General features: G+C 47.1%; 1 protein-coding gene across 1 annotated transcript in view; it reads right to left on the reverse strand.

Moving 5' to 3' along the window:
- GNB5 (G protein subunit beta 5) overlaps positions 1-9196 on the reverse strand; it is a 39334-nt gene extending 30138 nt beyond the window's left edge. Inside the window, exon 1 of the mRNA XM_014780726.2 lies at positions 9013-9196. Coding sequence (XP_014636212.1) covers positions 9013-9124 — 112 coding nt within the window. The 5' untranslated portion in view covers positions 9125-9196. The remainder of the gene's footprint in view (positions 1-9012) is intronic.
- Positions 9197-19339: the final 10143 nt, after the last annotated feature.

Raw genomic sequence — 19339 nt, forward strand, 5'->3', positions numbered from 1 at the left:
TTTTTTTAAAGAAATGTTGAATGCAACCAGCTGATTTCTATAACAAGCACTTACTAGAACATAATGATAACCTGTTCAGAAATTCCACTAGAAGGTAAGCAGCAGGAGGATGGGTGCTGTCTTGTTCTGTCTCCTCAGAGCATAACTGGAACGGAGTGCTCAGGAACCCCAGCTCCGGATTAGGCTGCTGGGTCAGAGCCCGGCTCTGCTGCACACCAGCTGTGCATCCTGGGCAAGCTACTTACCTTCTTGCTGCCTCACTTCCCCCATGGGGTTGTTGGGACGACTATTCGAGCCTGGCACAGAGGGAACACCTGATGAGTGTTAGCTAATATTTTCCAGCTTGGCACACAGTGGGTACCAGGTAAGTATTTATTGAAAGAATAAATGAAATGCTTACTATTTATTAAATTTCAATCAACTGTAGCAATCCTAAGCAGCAGTTTCTGATGAACTAACATAACTTTTAATCCCCATTTTCTTCTTTTTCTGTACCTCTCCCTACCCCTAATCCATTATCTCTGCCTCAGCTGCCAAGCAGTTGCTCAATTTACCAGGGCAAACTCGCTAGCATTAGAGATGGGAGACACACCTGTTTCCTGACCCAAGGAATCAGAATCCATGGGTGGAGCTGGGGACCCTGCATTTCCACCAGCTCCCCATGTGAGTTGTGCCCACTAACGATGGAGGTGGAGGCAGCTCCGAGAAGGTTCAAAAAGGCAGCTCCTTGGACAAGGAGGGCAGGGCAGAGAAGTGGAGGATTCCAGAGTCCGTGGTTGAGAAAACGGTGATGCCCCAACTCCAAACGGACAATTCCAAAAGGAGCTGGCTGGGAGCAAAGATGGTAAGTGCTCCTCTTGATGAATGAAGTGCAGGTGGGGTACTCAGTAGAAACTGAAAGCCATGGCTGGAACTCAAGAGGAGGGACAGAGCTGGAAGTAGAGGCCAATGACGTTTGCTGCTTGAATGATGTTTCCAGAACCCCTCCTGTGCCGAGTACTGTGCCAGATGCTTGGGTACAGAAAAGAAAGCAGTCCTTGTTCTTACTGAGCTCACAGCTGCAGAGGGCAGACAGGCTAGATCACGAGTAACAACTACAGTGCGGCAGGAAGCGTCAGGGAGCCAAGGGTCACAGGGCTGGCCCTGCTGGCAGGTGTGGCCGTCAGAGGAGACATCATAGGAGCCTGGTTTTGACAGACGCACAGGAGTTGGAGTAAGGAAAGGGGAGGCGGGAAGCTAGCTTCCTAATATCTATTTCCGTTTGTTGTTCAGTAAAATGGAAGACAATGACCTAATCCATGGGGTGTGCTGAGGTTTAACTGAGAAAGCAAATTAAAGTGCCTGGCAGGTCAGGAATCAACATGTAGAGTTGGGGTACTAGGGGCTGAGGACTGAAAAATCAGAAACAACATAACCTGGAGGAAAGAGGGCTTCTGAAATGGAAGGGCCATGAAAACCAGAAATCGGGTTTAGGAAAGGAGGGAAGGGAGAATGAAAGAAGGGGTTACGGACAGGGAGAGGGTCTTTTCTTAATTTCTTTTCATATAATTATAGAGGTAAATGCATGCCCACTGAAAATAATCAGAAAATAGAAACACATGATCACTTATACTTCTGCTTACCCCGACCTTTTTCTTTTTTTTTTTTTTTTGTGAGGAAGATCAGCCCTGAGCTAACATCCATGCTAATCCTCCTCTTTTTTGCTGAGGAAGACTGGCTCTGAGCTAACATCTATTGCCAATCCTCCTCCTCCCCCCGGCCCGCAAAGCCCCAGTAGATAGTTGTATGTCATAGTTGCACATCCTTCTAGTTGCTGTATGTGGGACACAGCCTCTGCACGGCTGGACAAGCGGTGCGTCGGTGCGCGCCCGGGATCCGAACCTGGGCCACCAGCAGCGGAGCACGCGCACTTAACCGCTAAGCCTCGGGGCTGGCCCACCCCGACCATTCTTAACCTTTGGTGTATATTCTTCCAGACCTTTCTCTGCGTATGTGTGCACATGTGTATATGTGTGTAAGATTACACTCCACATACAATTTTGGGGACCTGTTTTTTCACCTCATATTTATGGATGCCTTTCCACGTCAAATGTAATTTGGAACATTCTACTCTATGAACATATCATCACCCAAAAATTCCTTACTGGTGGACATTATTGTGTTCGGGGCTGCCGTGACACCCTCGTACTGCGTTACCTCCTTAGATGAATTCCAATTTGTGGCATTGCTGAGTAAAAGGGAAAGCATATTTTTAAAGGCTTTCAATGCATGTTGCCAATGTCCACCATTTATTGCATGTCTCATGGGTGACAGGTGCTGGGCTGAGAACTTTATACACAGCCTGAGGACCCAGGCTTTGTCTCCATTTCTGCAGAAAAGGAAACCAAAGCCCAGAGGGGCTAAGGACTTATGCACACACACTCGGACCCTAAGAACAGATAAATACCTCCCATAGCTGGTAAACTCCGGGCAGGTGGCTGTAATTCTTTAGAAAGTCAAGGACTAGGAGGCAGTGCAATGACTTCTTAGTGTAGGAGACCCCACCCTTGGTTCCCACACTTCCTGATGTAACCAGAGCAATGGGTCAGAGTTAAGGACTGTAGACCAGGAGTCAAGACACCTGCCCTGGTCCTGGCTCAGCCACAACCTGGCTGGGAGAGTGGTGCTGAGTTAGAGCCAGAAGAGACTTAGCAACTCAACAAGTCATGCTGAGCACGACTCAGAAAATGAAAATGAGGTCTGAGGGAAGGGCACAACTTACAAATTAGTGGTAGACAAATGTCTCCTCTGAGCTTGTGCCCTCCTCTGTAAAATGAGTTTTATATAAATGGGGCCTTGGAAATAAGCTACAATTCTGGTTTCAGGCAAAGATGAACTTTTCATCAAGATGTGGCTTCCTCTCAACTTTCAGGAAATGGTTTTGCAATTTATTTTATAATCTGTGCACACATGAACCTAAAGTAAAATATGTAGTGTGCAGGTCAATACACAAGAATCCAAACCATATAAATTCATAAAGTGGAAATGTGCAACAGGCTCCTTCTCATCATTCCACAAGACCATCAAAAGAATGACCTGAGCATGGACAAGCCCTAAAATCTCCCTGAACGTGAACACTGTGAAACTGACTGGAAACACAGAAGACAAGTTCAAAGTCTTAAAGACAAGTAAGATGTCTTAAATAGGAAAATACAACTATTTAAAAAATGATCTTGAATCACTGTCTAATATTTGCACTAATATACAGCCTTTTGTTGGCCACCATTTGGTAGAAGATCAAAGGAATCGAGGAAAAATGATCCAAAGCTAATTTTTTTTTTCTTTTTTTGCTGAGGAAGATTTGCCCTGAGCTAACATCTGTGCCCTTCTTCCTCCATTTTGTATGTGGGTCGCTGCCACAGCTTGGCCGCCGATCAGTAGTGTAGGTCCACGCCCAGGAACCGAACCCGGGCTGCTGAAGCAGAGCTCGCCAAACTTAACCACTGGGCCATAGGGCTGGCTCCCAAAACCAATTTCTAAAAACTCATTCTGTCCAATTCTACCCCAAGGCAGAATACAAAACCCTGAAACATCTGGATGGAAGGAAAACATCTACACTCACATTACCTCAATGGTGCTTGTCAGAGACTTTCAAATTGCCTTAAAACCTTATCTTAACCACAAACAAAAAATCCTGCCCTGAATTCCCAAAAAAAGGCAGGGTAGGGGCAACTTTCCCTAAAAGTTGGAAAGGTTAAGCGATGGTACAGCCTTTAAGACGGAATACTATATGGTTCTGTATAATAATTTTTAAATATTGACATTAAAAAGAACCATAAAATGACATGAGGAGCTGTTCAATCCATTATGTTAAATTACAACTAGGCTCAAACTCTGTATCTAGTACAATCCCAAGTATGCTTACAAATAGATACACAAACCTGAAAACAGACGCTATGAAATACATCAGAATATTTAAAGTGGCTACCTCTCGGTGGTGCGATCGTGGATGACATTTTCTTCTATGTTTCTAAATCTGCTGCAGTAGGCTGCAGTTTATTATGATGGGATTCTAGAGACCCCTGCACTAGCTGGCTCATGTGTAGTTACGAACACAGAGCATCGGGAAGGGAGGGGACGTGAGAGGCGGTTTGCCCTCTGCTCCTTCTGAGGGCTGCGGGCGACATGTGGAGGGGCAGCTGGGAAGTGGATTACTCTGTAGGGAAGCTCACTTCTCTAAGCCTCAGTACACACGGCATATCTCCTTAGAACACGGAAAGAGTGAATCAACACACTTGCTTCAGACTAATCCCGAAATTTGCCTTTTCTAGATTTCTCCCTACATCATAAAATCAGAAGAGTCCAAGGCTCCAGCCATAGAGCCTTTGTGAATAAAACCTTTCACAAAGTTACACCTGGAGCAGATAGAAAAGCGAATCACATCTGATGATAAATCGTGTCACTTGCCCAAACTTCGTCTGGATTTGTACTTAGAGAAATTACGTAAATCTTCTTTGAGTTGCTTCGTTCCTAGACAACATTAGAATCTGCCACGGAGGAGCTGGGAATCTGGATGAAGCCCCCATAAAGCCCCACGAGGCTGCCGTGTATGCTGGCTGAAATGAACACGGTGCCCTCCTGCTCTGGCTGCTCCCAGACCATTTTTTCCTTTTTATTATAAAAGCAGTAAATGCCCAGATGCATATAAAGTACCTCTGCTTCCCCCTACCCCTCTGGACCCCTTGTTAGAGATGACAAGTTTCTTGTGTATCCTTCCAGAAATTTAATGCATATGTAAGCATCTCTTGTTTAAGCTAATAAGATCATTTTATATACACTGTTTGGCACTTTTCTTTTTTTTCTTTTTTTTTTTTACTTAATATTGACACCTTTTCATATACACACACACAGATTTACTTTTCTTCCTTTTAAATGTAAATCTTAACTTTCTGAGATGTGGCCTGGCATGGTCAGAGGGAGAGCTGTACTAGGAGCCTGGAGTCTACTCCCCATTCTCCCTTACAGCGGCTGCATAACCTTAGGGAAATCTCCAAACCCTTCCTTGGATCTCAGCTGCTTCCTCATCCCACAGGAAAAGGGGCTGAGTTGTTGGGAAGAGAAGAAAACTTTTTGTGCCTGAAGACTGAGGCTGAGGCAGGTGGCCCTTTCCAGGTTTAAGACCTGTGTGATAGGCCCTCCAAAGATGTCCACATCTCAATCTCCGGAACCCACAAATATGCTACCTTACAAAGCAAAGGGACTTTGCAGACGTGATTAAGTTAAGGATCTGGAGATGGAAAGATTATCCTGGATTTTTCAGACGGGCCCAATGTAATTACAAGGGTCCTTAGAGCAGGGAGGCAGGGGGATCAGAGTCAAAGAAGGAAAGGTGATGATGGAAATGAGGTTGGAGTGATGTGGGGCCATAAGCCAAGGAATGCAGCCTCCAGAAGCTGGAAAAGGCAAGGAATGAACTCTCCCTCAAAGCCTCCAGAAGGAATGCAGCCCTGCTGACCCATTTTAGACCTCTGACCTCCAGGACTGTAAGAGAATAAATTTATGTTGCTTTAAGCCACTATGCTTGTGGGAAGTCATACAACAGCAACAGGAAACTAACACAAGCTGCAACCTCGTGATTCTAAAATGCCTTAGAATCACGCAGGGGAGCACTTCCCCCTGGTGGAAGGTAAGCAGAAGGCAACAGGGGAAGTTTCCAGGGAGAAGCAGGAAGCGCTGGAGGAGTAGGGGGAAGGCAGGGGCAGGGCGCGGGGCTGGGCTGTGGAGTGGGACGTAGGCTGGCTTCCCTGTAGACCACCCGTCTAAGCCACTCCTGTATTGAATGTCAGCCAAGGGTCTGACTTGAGGATGAGGGCCCCACAGAATAGACGCTGGTCTGAGGGTCAAAGGGATGGGGGCTGAAGAAGTGGGGTCTGGACTTGGGAAAATTTCACTTTTCCTCCAAGTGTATGCTCTACAATTTTGTTGTGTTGACTTTCTAAAGGCAAGACTTTGGGCAAGTCAGAGCTAACAGAAGGCTGACCAACTGTTCCAGTTTGCCCAGGACTGAGGGTTTCCCAGAATGTAGGACTTTCCATTTTAAAACCCAGAGTCCCGGGCAAACCGAGATGATATAGTCACCTTAGCTTATGGCCTATAGAAGTGTCCTCGAATAGGGGAGGGGCTACACGGCTGTCTATACGACAACACCGAAATGCATAAATGTGCAGTCTCGGGGAGAGGCTGAGAGACTGGAAGAGAGAAGAGCCCAGTGATCCTGGATCATGGACATCTCCGTGGGAGAGAGTGCAGTCAGAGGAGGGGCAGTTCTGAGTGCTAAGAAGATCCCAGGGGGCTGTGATGGAGTGAGGGGCCAGCGTGTTAGGAGGGTCACCTTTGTGGACCCTGAAGACACCGGGGATGGGGCAGGGCTTAGGGTCAAAAGGAAGGCTCAAGCCATGTGCCAAAGTCCTTAAGAAGTGAGGGAGCCTGGCTGGGAGGTCAGGAGACAGCAGCACACAGGGGGGAAGAGGTAGGTCAGCTGAATAATGGGAACTTCAAAGGAGCAAGGGTTTTACAGGAGGGGAGGATAAGAGGGGATGGAGGAGAAGTGGTCCAGAAGCTGCAGGGGGAATAAAGGGGAACATGACCACATGACTTCCGGTCTTTTTTTTTTTTTGGTGAGGAAGATTAGCCCTGAGCTAACATCTGTTGCCAATCCTCCTCTTTTTGCTGAGGAAGATTGGTCCTGGGCTAACATCCGTGCCCATCTTCCTCTACTCTTTATATATGGGACACCTGCCACCATGGCTTGATGAGTGGTGCGTAGGTCCGTGCCCAGGATCCGAACCAGTGAACCCCGGGCCACAGAAGCAGAGCGCGTGAACTTGACCACTATGCCATCAGGCTGGCCCCAGGTCTTTTCAATTCAAAAGTTCTGACTTATGCAGGTGGGGATAGATCCTTCCACTGTGGGTCCAAAATTTGGCCCTGGCCTCTGAGGGCACTGCATCCTTGGCAGGAGAGGGGTTCCCTGTTGAAAAGCTGCATCTTGACAACCTCTCTGCCTTAAGGCAATTTACCAATTCACAGAAAAGGCTGAAAAACATCTGAGTGGGCAGCCTGCCACTGCTGAGTACGTGAGTTTCTGGAGAAGGCCCTCTGCATAGAGTACAATGGGCTCTGCAGAAAAGCTGACTTGAGGCTGGGCTGGAATCCTGGTCCCACCACTTACTAGCTGGGGTCCTCCGGCAAGTCCTTTCCACCTCTCTGTACCTCAGTTTCCTCATCTGTAAAATGGAGAAATCAGACGGCCTACCTCAGAGGCACTAATGCCACGCTTACAGCATTGTCGTTATCAGCTGCAGAGAGTAGGAATTTGTAAAGGGAAATGGGGCGGACCCTGTCCCATGCCTCCCAATATCCATTACCTACTTCCTCCCTGAAATCCAGCTCTGTTTGGGGATGGCAATGTGCCCAGCTCCGTTCTCGCTTTCCCAGTCTCCATTGCAGTAGCCATGTGGCCTAGTTCTGGCTAATGAAGTGCAAACAGAAGTCTGTAAGGGACATTCTGGGGAAAACTTTTGCTTTCCTGACAAGAAGGAGAAATAGAGGTTGGTGTCCACATTCCGCCTTCTTCCTGCCCTGGATACAGAGGTGATGTCTTGAGCTGTGGCAGTCATATTATAATTATGGGGCAAATGCCAGCGCTCTCAGGGTGGTGGAGAAGAAAGACAAGGGTGTGGGTCCCTGACGGCACATTGGACAGCTGAACCAGCGCTGGCAATCGCCTACCCTTGTTCTTGTTATGTAAGAAAAATAACTCTCAATCTGCTTAACTCCTTTATTTGGGATTTATAGTTAATTGTAGCTGGACACATTTCTAAATGACATAGGAGCTTAGTGTGCCTCCTATTTAGAGGAGGCCCCTATAAAAGCACAGCATACTCTAGATTAGGTCATCTGCTTCTTTCAAGTGATTTTCAAAGAGAGGAACCAGGTGGTAAGGGACCTAGCATGAACCCCATTTTTCTCTTTCAAACACAATTTAAAGGGGGTGGTACCAAGTAGGAGTGGCAGGAGCACAATGTACAGGTGTACCTGAGGGCACTACTGGGAGGCTGTGCTCGGAAAGGGGAGCCGCGAGCCTCAGAGCTGAAAAGTAAGCAGACAAGGCCACTTCCCCAAGCCTGGCCCGGACCCGAGCTCTGCTGAGGACGAACCGTCTGACAGGTCAAAGGGAAGCTGATCCCGCCAAGAGCTATTTAATCTGGCTTTTTAACTGTTCACTCTTAAAAATCACAGACCGGTTCTGAATTATGGTAGTGGTCAACAACGTAAATTTATTCAAGATTGCTATTGCTCTTTTATGCCAATCACACTGCATCCATCCAAAAAAGCTTCTTAAACAGCCTTCAATGAACTAAATGGTTAATTTGGTAAGCTCCTCGGCTTCCCTTCCCCCATCCGGTTCTGCAGCCTCCAGGAGAGGGGGAGACTGGAAAAATGAGCTTTTAAAAAAGAGTCTGATTCCTTGTAAAAGCAAAAGTGAGAAAAGACACGGCAGCGACGGAGAAAGCCAAATGATTAAAAAACAAAACAGGAGTCTACCCTAGGCCGCGCGCACACGGGCTCGCTGCGCTGGCCACCACTGCCACCCCCTCCACCCCGCCCCGCCTGGGAAGGGCAGGGATGGGATCAGTTTGCATCTTCCAGGAAAGTGATGACGGTAACCGGTCCCACGATCCTTCGTCGGGAGGATAGAGGCCAGGGGCTGACACCACCAGGCTCCCCCGCCCAGAGGCGGGCGGGGGCTCTGCAAGGTGCCTGGAGCCTCCGAGGGCCGCCCAGCTCGGGCCCCACACCCCCCAGGCCGCTGCCCGCGCCTCACCTGGTGCGGGACACCGGGGCCGGCATCCCCGGAACGGCGCAGGCCTGGCCCCAGCCCCGGGCCGCCCCCTCCTCCGGGAGCCGGGCGCCTGTCTCGTTTCCTCGGCCCGCCTCCCGGCGCGCAGCCCCCGCCCGGCCCGCACTCACGCTCCACGTCGTGCAGCTTGGCCCGCTCCTCCTCCAGTTTGCCCTTGAGGCTCTCGGCCTCGCTCTTCAGCGACGCCAGCGTCTCGTTCTCGTGCAGCCCGTCGGTTGCCATCTTCGCGGCGGAGGCGGCGGGGAGGGAAGCGGAGAGCGGGGCTGCGGTGAGCGGGCGACGGAGGCGCGGCCGGGGAGCGGGCGCAGCTCCAGCCGCCGTCTCCCGAGCGCGCCCCGCCCTCCGGCGCTGACGCGGCCGCCGCGAGCCGGCTGCGGCGGCCGACCCCCTTCCTCTGCGCCGGCCTCGCCCGCGCGCCCCGCGCCCCCCGCCCCGGCACCTCCTGCGCGCGCCCTGGCGCAGTGCCCCGGGCCCTGCCCGCCTTAGCGCCGCTGCGCACACCACCCCGGAGAAGCACGGAGCGTCGTGCCCATTTCACCGCTGGGAAAACCGAGGCTCAGAGATGATCCGTGATTTGCCAGGAAGATGCGCACGTAGTGAAGGGCCAAACTGGGATCCCAACCCAGGACTTCCTGGCCCCTGGGAGTCTGGTGAAGTCCCAGTGACACAGTCCCGCCCCCCGCCGCCGGGGACTTGATTCCCTGCCAGTGGCTTCTACCTGCAGAGAGTGGACGAGAGAGGAGAGGGCAACGACACCCGGCCCGATCCCGGGTGCTCCCCCGACGTCGAACCGGAAACTTTCCTCCTTGGTTGACTTAAATATACAAAAATAAAACTAGTTCCGGCTTCCGAGAAGCTCTGGGGTCTTTGTGGCATTAGGAGGCCTGCTCTTGGTTTTTGCTTTTCTTTTCTTCACTCGGGAATTAAGTCCCTGGCGGGGTGAGGGGTGCACAGGGGACCAGACCCGGGGCTTCCAAGCCCACGTCCAGAGATCTCGGACGTGTCGCTGGTGAGGCAGCGTCCCCCACCTTAGAATGAAGGGCGACTGCAGTTCTCTCAAGGACACAAATGTGGTGACTGACGGCAGACTCAAGCATCCCCTCTTCCAGTCCACTGCGGGGCCAGGCACTGTTCCCAGTGCTTTACATTAACTCCTTTAATCCTCACAACTGTCACCCTCAATGGGTACTGTTATCATCTCCATTTTACAGATGAGGAAACTGAGGCACAGAAAGATTAAATGATTTACTCCGTTCACACTCCCAGAAAGAGGCAAAGGGAGGATTTGGACCCAGGCTTTCTAGCTCCATTCGGCTCCATGCCTCCGGACTTCGTCGTGGAGGACCCAACCCATGGCTTCTCCCTCCTCCCAGCTCCATGACCTGGCACGCGTGTGTTTCTCTACCGAATGGGAAGGCAGATCAAGGTTACAAATGCTTAAGTGAACGTCTCCACGCAGACTCTTGGGTGCTATCCCCACCCTCTTTGTACCCCTTCTTCGTGAGGAATCCAGCCTTGACATGTCCTAGGCCCTCTCTATCTAAGAAAAGTTGGAAGTAATCTATATTAGTCTACACATAGTTGTCTGGGAGGTTAGATTCTGAGCTCCTCAGTTTCCCCATCTGGAAAATCTACTTCATGGCGTCTACCTCACAGGGCTGTTATGAGAATTAAATCAGATGATATGCGTGAACCTCTTAGCCAACTGCTCCATCACAACAGATGCTTATTAACTGCCAGTTCCCTTCTCCCCACCCATCAATAAGGTTTATTCATCATTTATCCTCAGTGTTTAGCCTAATGACTGGTATATAGCTGGTGCTCAGTTAATGTTAGTTTATTCAATGGATGTATAAAACAAAAGATTATATATACATATATATGAAATATATAATTAAAAATAAAACATATAAAATGAGATACAAAATATATAAATGTTCTAGATACATTCAACCATTTACAAAAGCAAAAACATTAGATCTGCTTCAGAGTTGGTAGAGCAAAAGGTTAAGAGCATCGGCTCTATCTAGATCAGACTGCCTGGGGGCAAATCCTGGCTGTGCTGTGTGGTCTTGAGTGATTTACTTAACTTCTCTGTGTCTCAGGCTCCTCATCTGTAAATGGAGATAACACCTTCCTCACAGGGTCCTTGTCAGGAGTGACTACGTAGCGCATTCAGAGCAATGCATGGCACACAGTCTGTGCTTGCTATTATTATTAAGGCTACCTGATACACTTGAGCAATTCACATGAAGTCATTTAAATGAGACACTAGGTCACGGGGGACGCTTCTCACAGGGTCATCTCAGAAGGCCCAGGCAAAGCAGCATCCTCTACCCCCCTCCTCAGGCTGACACGTCTTGGACCATCATGGGGTGTGTATGCCTGCCTCGGGGTCTACCTGTCTCTCAAGACCTGGGGTGAGTGGAGCATCACACTGCTGTGTGCCCTCCTCTGGAGGTTCTCTGTGTAAAATAAACCCCAAACACCCTCCCATCTGGAGAGTCTACCATCTAGAGATGAGGCCATGTAACTTTTTAATGGCTGGAAAAGTTTGCAAAGTGCCTTCCTGTACTTTGGCGTTCACTACTTTTCATAAGTGAGGAAGCTGGAGATCAGAAAAGGTGATTTCAGGGGTGGTGGAGGTACAGGGTTGCCCCTACTCACGAAAAGGGTCCGCTGGGGGCTGTGTCTACACAATCCCAAGCACCTGGATAAAAGGTCAGCTGTCAGTCATTTGGATGTCTCCTCAGCCAAAGAAGTCTGTCTGAATATTTGGGAAGTGCTGTGGTGGAGATAGCTGGCAACAGTCCCCTGAAGAGTATCTCCAGGCAGGGCCTCTGACCTGCTGAGAATCTATGATGCCTCAGAGGACCCCATGTCTGGCATTCTGGGCTCCTGCTGTCCACACAGGAAGTTGTTTAAAAAACAGAAGAGCTAGATTAATAACTAGCACTGCTCCAGGATGGTAGGGCCACCAGAAAGCAGATTTATTTTAAGAACTGAATGTCCTCAGTTTCAGAATTTGCAGAACCAAGTTTAGAACATAATGTGCTGCAGGTAGAAGCCCATTCCCTGAGCCTGAATCCTGAGACCTCAGGATTACTATTCTGTACCTCTGTGATTACTAGCCTGTGTGTCACCCTGTCCTGTCTACCTGCCATTTGTTTTATGGGAATAACGTTTTAAAATGTAATCACTATCGGGGGTTACAATGGGACCAGGAGGATGAATATTGCCTTTCCTCTTCAGTTGAATAAAATGTAAATGTCATCTTTCCTCCCTTTGATATGTATTTTTTTAATGTGTTGATAATTGGGGATTTCCTATTGGGCTATTGGGGAAGAGTGCTTTACTGCTTTTGACCAGGTGGAGGCTCCACTCAGCCGCACTACTGAGCACTGCTTTGCAAATCCTCTGAGATAGGACTAATAATTCCTAGGGCTTCAGCCATGCTGTGGGCATTTTTGCTGCTAGATCTGAAGCCTGTGCATAGCCTGTTGAGGACTGATTTGTGTACTTTGAAAAATGCCAGAATTTGTGTCCTGTCCCTAGCCCTTGCTGAAGGCTTAGGCCCAAGGAGCACTTTTCCCTGAGCTTAATTTTGCTCGCTACTGGGGCCCTGTCTGGTTGGATCTTGAATAGAGCTGTTCCTAGGGACAGCTGGCACAGGACCTCTGGAAAGGTGCTCCCAGGCTATTTATTTCTCAGAGTCCCTTTTAGCTTGGTTGCTTGCCAAGCAGACTAGTAGAAGACAGAAGAAAAAAGCATTAGCGCTAAAAAATAATAATAGCTAAAACATTCATTGAGCACTTCCTGTGCACCATACCGTTTTAAACACTTTATCAAATGAACTCATTTGATCCTCACAAAACCCTTTGAGATAGATGCTGTTTTTCCTCTTTTACAGATGGGAATACAGATCTCTTGAGAGAGGCAAGATCTGTTGGCATACCATCACCTAACAACATAACTAGGATTTGAACTTAGGCGATCAGAGACCAGAGTCCACACCCTAAACCCGCATGGTCTGCTGGCCCACCTAGCCCAGGTGTGCTGAAAATGTTTGTGTGTAAACTGATTCTACGGCAACTCGTCTGTCACAGGACCCTCACCTTAGATATCGTTGTAAGACAGGTAACTACTTAAATTTTTAAAAAGTGGCACTTACAATTTCTGCACATATTGAACAGTAGCTGAACTGCTGAGATTTCTTGAAAACCGATCTCAGAGCCCTTTGTTTGAAACATTTGTCACAGGAGCCAAATACATTAACTAGAAAGGTCTGATCACACATCTTTTACCCGAGATGAAGCTGCAAGAGAAAGGGAGAGAGAAAAAAAAGGTATGTGTGAGAGAGAAAAGCCAACAGAAACAGCTTTGTAAAACCTCATCTTCCTTTATCACGTAGTTACTCCAACTCATACATGTGGGATAAAGAATATATGGTTAATTTGTAACCTGTGATTTATTATAACATGCTGGGTCAACCCCAACTCACTTATTTAATCAGTAAGAAAGAGTCAGACAGTAGGTTTTCTGAACTCATGTTTAACCGGTTTTTGGCAGCTTGCAGACTCGGTCACAATTGATCTTTGCAGCACAATATTAATCCCGTGGGGCTTCACAGTGGAAAGTGTCATTGTAATGGATACTATAATTTAAAACTTAAAAAAAAAAATTCCTCCTCTCAGGGTGAATTTTGGAGTAAAAACAAGAGCCAGAAAATAGTGGAGCCTGACCCCGACCAATGCCACGAGGCTGGGTAAATGTGGTGTTGGTTCCCTGCAAGGAACGCATCCCATTTATTAAACATTTGACAGCCATACACCCAGAGTCCCTGCCTGTCCACCCAGAAGTCAACAGACAGGCCCAGGCCACAGAAGGGAGCGCAAACTTGAGGAAGCAAAACCATCTAGTGGAGAAGGGTACTGGCTCTGGCTGACTGGGTCCGGGTCCCGCTGCTTAGGCAGGTTACTTGACCTCTTTGAATCTTTGTTTGCTAATCTATCAAATGAGGAGCTTAAACCCCACCATCATAGGGTTGTCAGGCGAATTATGAGAGAGAGTGCGTAGAGCACTTAGGTCAAGGCCGGAATATACTGAATGCTCCATAGATGTTATGCTGCCCTGTGAGTGGCTGCCACAGCAGCAGCAGGACGGAGGGGAGGGAAGGAGGATGAGGCCAGAGATGCAGAAAGAGCAGAGAAGAGCCTATGGCCACAGGTCAGGCAAGACACAATGAAGGCCTGAACTAAAGCAAAGCTGTGGGATGGATTTGGACCACACTTATGAAGGAGGAGGAGGAGCTGGACTTGGCGACATGCGGGAACGAGGGGACAGAGATGTCTATGTCTCCTAGGTTTCTGTTTGGGAGGCTGAGGGGCTGTGGTGCGACTGCTAGAGATGGAGGACGAGGAGGTTTAGGTGGGAGGGAGAAGACTTTGTAGCCGTACCAATTTAATAGGCGTTCCAAAGAGCGGGCCCTGTCAAGGTTCAAAGAAATGACCCTCTGAGTTTTTTTGGAGCGCTGGTCTGAATATTTCAACAGAGCCAAATTTGAAAGGGATGTATTTGTGGAGGAGAGGGCAGTGGGGACACCTCTGAGAGGGAATGTCCACACTGCAGAGGTCACCGTGGAGCTGGAGAGAGAATGGGGAGCTCATGAACTGGGTTGAACTCCTACAGCAAAGGGGCAGCTGGCATAGTTCTTGAGATCACTAGGTGACAAAGGAGTAGAGGGCAGTCCTTTAGGCATGAGAGATCAGAAGGGAACCAGCTACTGACCACCGTGGAGCGCTCGGCCCTGACCTCTCACAGCCACCCTGGCAGCGGGGGGAGGCAGGACATCTGTGTTACTGCTGAGGAAAAGTCGAGGGATTAAACAACTAGTTCAAGGTCGGCGGTGGAGCCTGAACCTGTAGGTAGCGAAACTCAGCAACCCTTACTGTGGAGCAGCACGATCAAGTTGCTCAGCTTTGTCCCAGCAAGTGAGTTAACCAGCACAAAAGGGCCTGCGCACAGAGCCCGGCCCGTGGTGGGGGCTCTGTCATGTTGCCCCTCCCCTCCTGAGCCTGCCAAGGCAGCCTGACCTTAGGCCGTGCTGGGGTCTCCAAGTAATAGCATTAGGAAGGTGAGCCATGGGTATTCAAGTGGATTATTCCAGCATTTGCGCTTCCAGAAGTGGGTCAGAGAGAGAATGTGCAGCAGGAACATCAACTAGGCTAAGAGATTGTTGTTATGTTCTGGGGAGGAGGAGACGAGCTCTGGAGAGAGCAGCAGCTGCAGGAACGGAAGGGAAGAGGAGCCCCAGGGACCAAGTGGAGAAGGAACAGAAGGATGGCTGGGAGTTGTGGGAGATCAAGAAAAAGAGAAGTGGAAACAAATTGTCGATATGCCAAATCTGAATAGAGACAACGTTTTCCTTCCCAGACTGAATTTTAATTTTTTTTCAAATTATAGAAGCTGTACATGTTCATTGTAAATAAGTGGAAACAGAAGAACATGAAGAAGGAAAATTATTCCTGTGCCAACAAATAACTGACCTGTTAGCATACTTTCTTCCAATATCTTCATAAGCATATATGTGTATACTTTTTTTAAAAATCGGAATTTGTGCCATTTACAATTTTGAACTTTCATTTTTTGCCTAATAGTGTTTTTGTCTTCATGTCATTGCATATTCTTAGAAAACAACATTTTTTAACGGAGACCAAAAGTTTTGAGTCATATCAACCTTATATCATATCACATTTTAGATTTGGCTAGCATTTTAGATTTGGTTGGTTAAACATGGGCAAGCTACAAACTAAATTTGAAAGATTATAATATTTTACAGCTATAAATGTTATACATGGTCATTGTAGAAAGTTTGGAAAAATCAAAAGGGTATAAGGAAGAAAATTATCACCCATAATCCCACTACGCTTTTCACGTTTTGGCATATGCAAGAGCAGATTTTCTGGACCATTGGGGTCATCCATTCATGTATACTGTTTATATTTTTATATCCTGATGTCTTTCATTTAGTGTTTATATTATGAGCTAAATTTAATTTTAGTACATTCTATTGTACTTATTGTCATGAGGAAACGTTTCACCACTAGAGCAGATGCTTCTATGAGCATTTTGACAAGAAAAAGGTAATAATGCCTCATTTTAACAAGTTTTGACATGAAGTTGCTCTGCAGTAGTTCATAGAACTATCCAAGTCTTCCTTAACCCTATACCAAGCACAAAATTTCTTTGAAGTCTATTTCACCTAAATATATAATTTAAAAATTACAACCCCCCCATATTTATTTTTAAGAGTCAATACTAAAGACAGAAATTCAAAAGTGAAAGTCCCCATCACCTCCCCTGCCTTCACTCCCCTTATTTAGTTTGGTGCATATTTTTCTAGACTTTTATGACACCACAGATAAAGCTTTGTTAGTTATACAAATGGGGCTGTTAGCTACTTGCTTTTTTCACCTAACTTATTCTGTTAGTACTTATAGATCTATCTGTTTTTTGGTAATAGCTTCAGTATTATTCTATACAATGGAGTATCATAATTTATTAAACCAACTTCCTATTGTTGGATATATAGTGTGTCTCCAGTTTTTAGTTATAGAATACTGCTTCATTGACCCAATTAAAAATGGGCAAAAGAACCGTCATCTGTTGTTGGTGGGAATGTAAAATGGCACAGTGCTGTGGAAGACTATTTGGCAGTTACTCAAAAAGTTAAATAGAGTTGTTACCATATGACCCAGCAAATCCACTCCTAGGTATATACCCAAGATAACTGAAAATGTATGTTCACATAAAAACGTATACATGAATGTTTGTAGCAGCATTTAAGCTAAAAAGTGGAAACAACTCAAATGTCCATCAACTGATGAATGGAGAAACAAAATGTGGTATATCCATACAGTAGACTGTCATTGGGAAATAAAAAAAAATAAAGTACTGCTACATGCTACAACATGGACAAACCTTGAAAACATTATGCTAAGTAAAATAAGCCAGACACAAAAGGCCACAAATTGAGATTCCATTTATATGAAATGTCCATAGATTAGAGGTTGCCAGGGGGTGTGGAGGGGGGAATTGGGAGTGACTGCTTAATGGGTATGGGGTTTCTTTTTGGGGGTGATGGAAATGCTCTGGAATTAGATAATGCACATCCTTGTGAACATACTAAAAACTACTGAAATGTATGCTTTAAAATGGTGAGTTCTACGTGCATATCTTAAAAATTATTTTTAAAATGGGCAAAAGACTTGAACATACTTCACAAATGCAGATATTCATATGGTCAATAAACATGTAAAGAGGTGTTCAACATCATTAATCATCAAAGAAATGCAAATTAAAACCATACTGTGATACCACTACTTACCTACCAAAATACCTAAAATTAAAAAGACTGACAATCTGAGGGGTGGGCGAGGATGCGGAGAACTGGACCTCTTTCCTTGCTGTTGGGAGTATAAATTGGTATAACCATTTTGGAAAACTGGGTGATAGGACCTATGAAAACTAGACATACATATAATCTATGAGCTGGTAATTCTACTCCTGGATGTATACTCAACAGAAAAGAATACTTATATCCTCAAAAAAAACAGGAATAAGAATGTCATGGCAGCTTTATTCATAACAGCCCCAAACTAGAAAAACCCAGACGTTTACTAATAATAGACTAGATGAACAAACTGTGATAGGATCATGCAATAAAAAAGAATAAACTCGGGGCCTGACAAAGTAGTTAAGTTTGGCACGTTCCGCTTCAGCGGCCTGGGTTTACAGGTTCGGATCCTGGGTGCAGACCTACACCACTTGTCAGCCATGCTGTGGTGGCGAACCACATATAAAAAAGTAGAGGAAGATTGGCACAGCTGTTAGCTCAGGGCTAATCTTCCTCAAGCAAAAAACAAGGAAGATTGGCAACAGATGTTAACCATCTGTTGGGCTAACAGGGCTAGTCTTCCTCAGGAAAAAAAAATTACTTAAAGAATAAACTACTCATACACATGACAGTGTGGATGTACCTCACAGACTTACTATGACTATAAAATGTTCAGTGTCAAAGACCTCTTCCTATTCCTTAAGCTGCACTCCGAGGCTTACGTTGACACAGAGTGCCTCCAGGATCAATTTTTAAAACTGATTAAATGATTGTGAAGATGCTTAATTTTTTCCCTGATGCCAATAATAAATATATTTTAAAAATAAAACACCTTCTTATTTCAAAATAAATGCATCTGAATGGTGGAAAAACTAGAACAGATTAACAACCCCCACCCCTCATCTGTGCTCCCACGACACAAGATATACCACTGTTAACACCTGGGTATGTACACATAGGGATGCTTTTCTGAGCATTTAAGCAAGCCTGAGTATTCTAATTTAACGTTAACACATACATACCTTCCACAGAGTCCACACTTGGAACCGACCAGCAGAAAGGCGAGAAGTTGGAGCTGTGGTGCGAAGGTATAAAAGCCACCAACACCCCTAATCTCCTTATCTGGCATTACAGCTCAGCGGCTCCGTCCCTCCCACCTGCAGTTCCGTGTTCACTGCTGGGGCCCTCACTGCCCTTCACCTCACTCACCCACCCCTGGAACCTTCTGCCATCCATGCTGCCAGGTGCTCTTAGAACCCCTGCGGACCGGTTTCTCGGGCCCAGGCTTCTGCCCTCTGGAGGCAGAGTTCGGCAGCCTTGACCCCATGAATCCACACCCGCTCCACTCAGCAGCCCTGACATTTACCTGTGACTGACTGTTATCAGCACCTCCTGCCCCCTCATAGTCCTCATCCCACCAGCCCCACCTTCCACTTTGTAGAACTGATCAGGACTGTGGAGTGAGCGCCTCCCTCTCCTCCCTTCTCCATGAATAAATTTCTCGGCCTCTGCAGGTCCGCCTGTCTTGTCCCCAAACAAGACCTACTGCTTCCCAAGGTTGACCAGCACACCCCGACCTGCTGCACATTCCAAATCCCACCACCTCCAACAGGCCTTTGCTCCTGCCGTTCTCCCTCATCTCGCCAGCATCAGGATGAATGCGGGATGAATAAGATGAGGACCTGCTCTCCAGGAGCTCACAGGCCAGCAGAGGAAACGGGCAATGTGACTGGCTTATAGCCCAGGATAAGTGCTGTGAAACAGGCATGAACTCTGCATTACGGGAGCAAAAAAGAAAGGTGATGGGCTCCTTGTGGCATAGGAAAGGTCTGGAAGCAGCACAAACAAGCCCATGGGTGGGGATCAAAAATCCAGCCAACTCCCCGCCAAGGAGCCCCTCGTTCTGGCACAGTCTGGGAGCCCTACAGAGAAAGAGAATGAGCCAGGACTTTGGACATATTTACTTCCTCTCTAAAAATTTTTACATACTTTTAATGAGATATTATGAATCTATAAAGATTCCAGCATCTTTAAGTATGACC

Source organism: Ceratotherium simum, chromosome 3, assembly GCF_057802395.1.
Source record: "Ceratotherium simum simum isolate JZ-2026a chromosome 3, ASM5780239v1, whole genome shotgun sequence".
Lineage (NCBI taxonomy): Eukaryota > Metazoa > Chordata > Mammalia > Perissodactyla > Rhinocerotidae > Ceratotherium > Ceratotherium simum.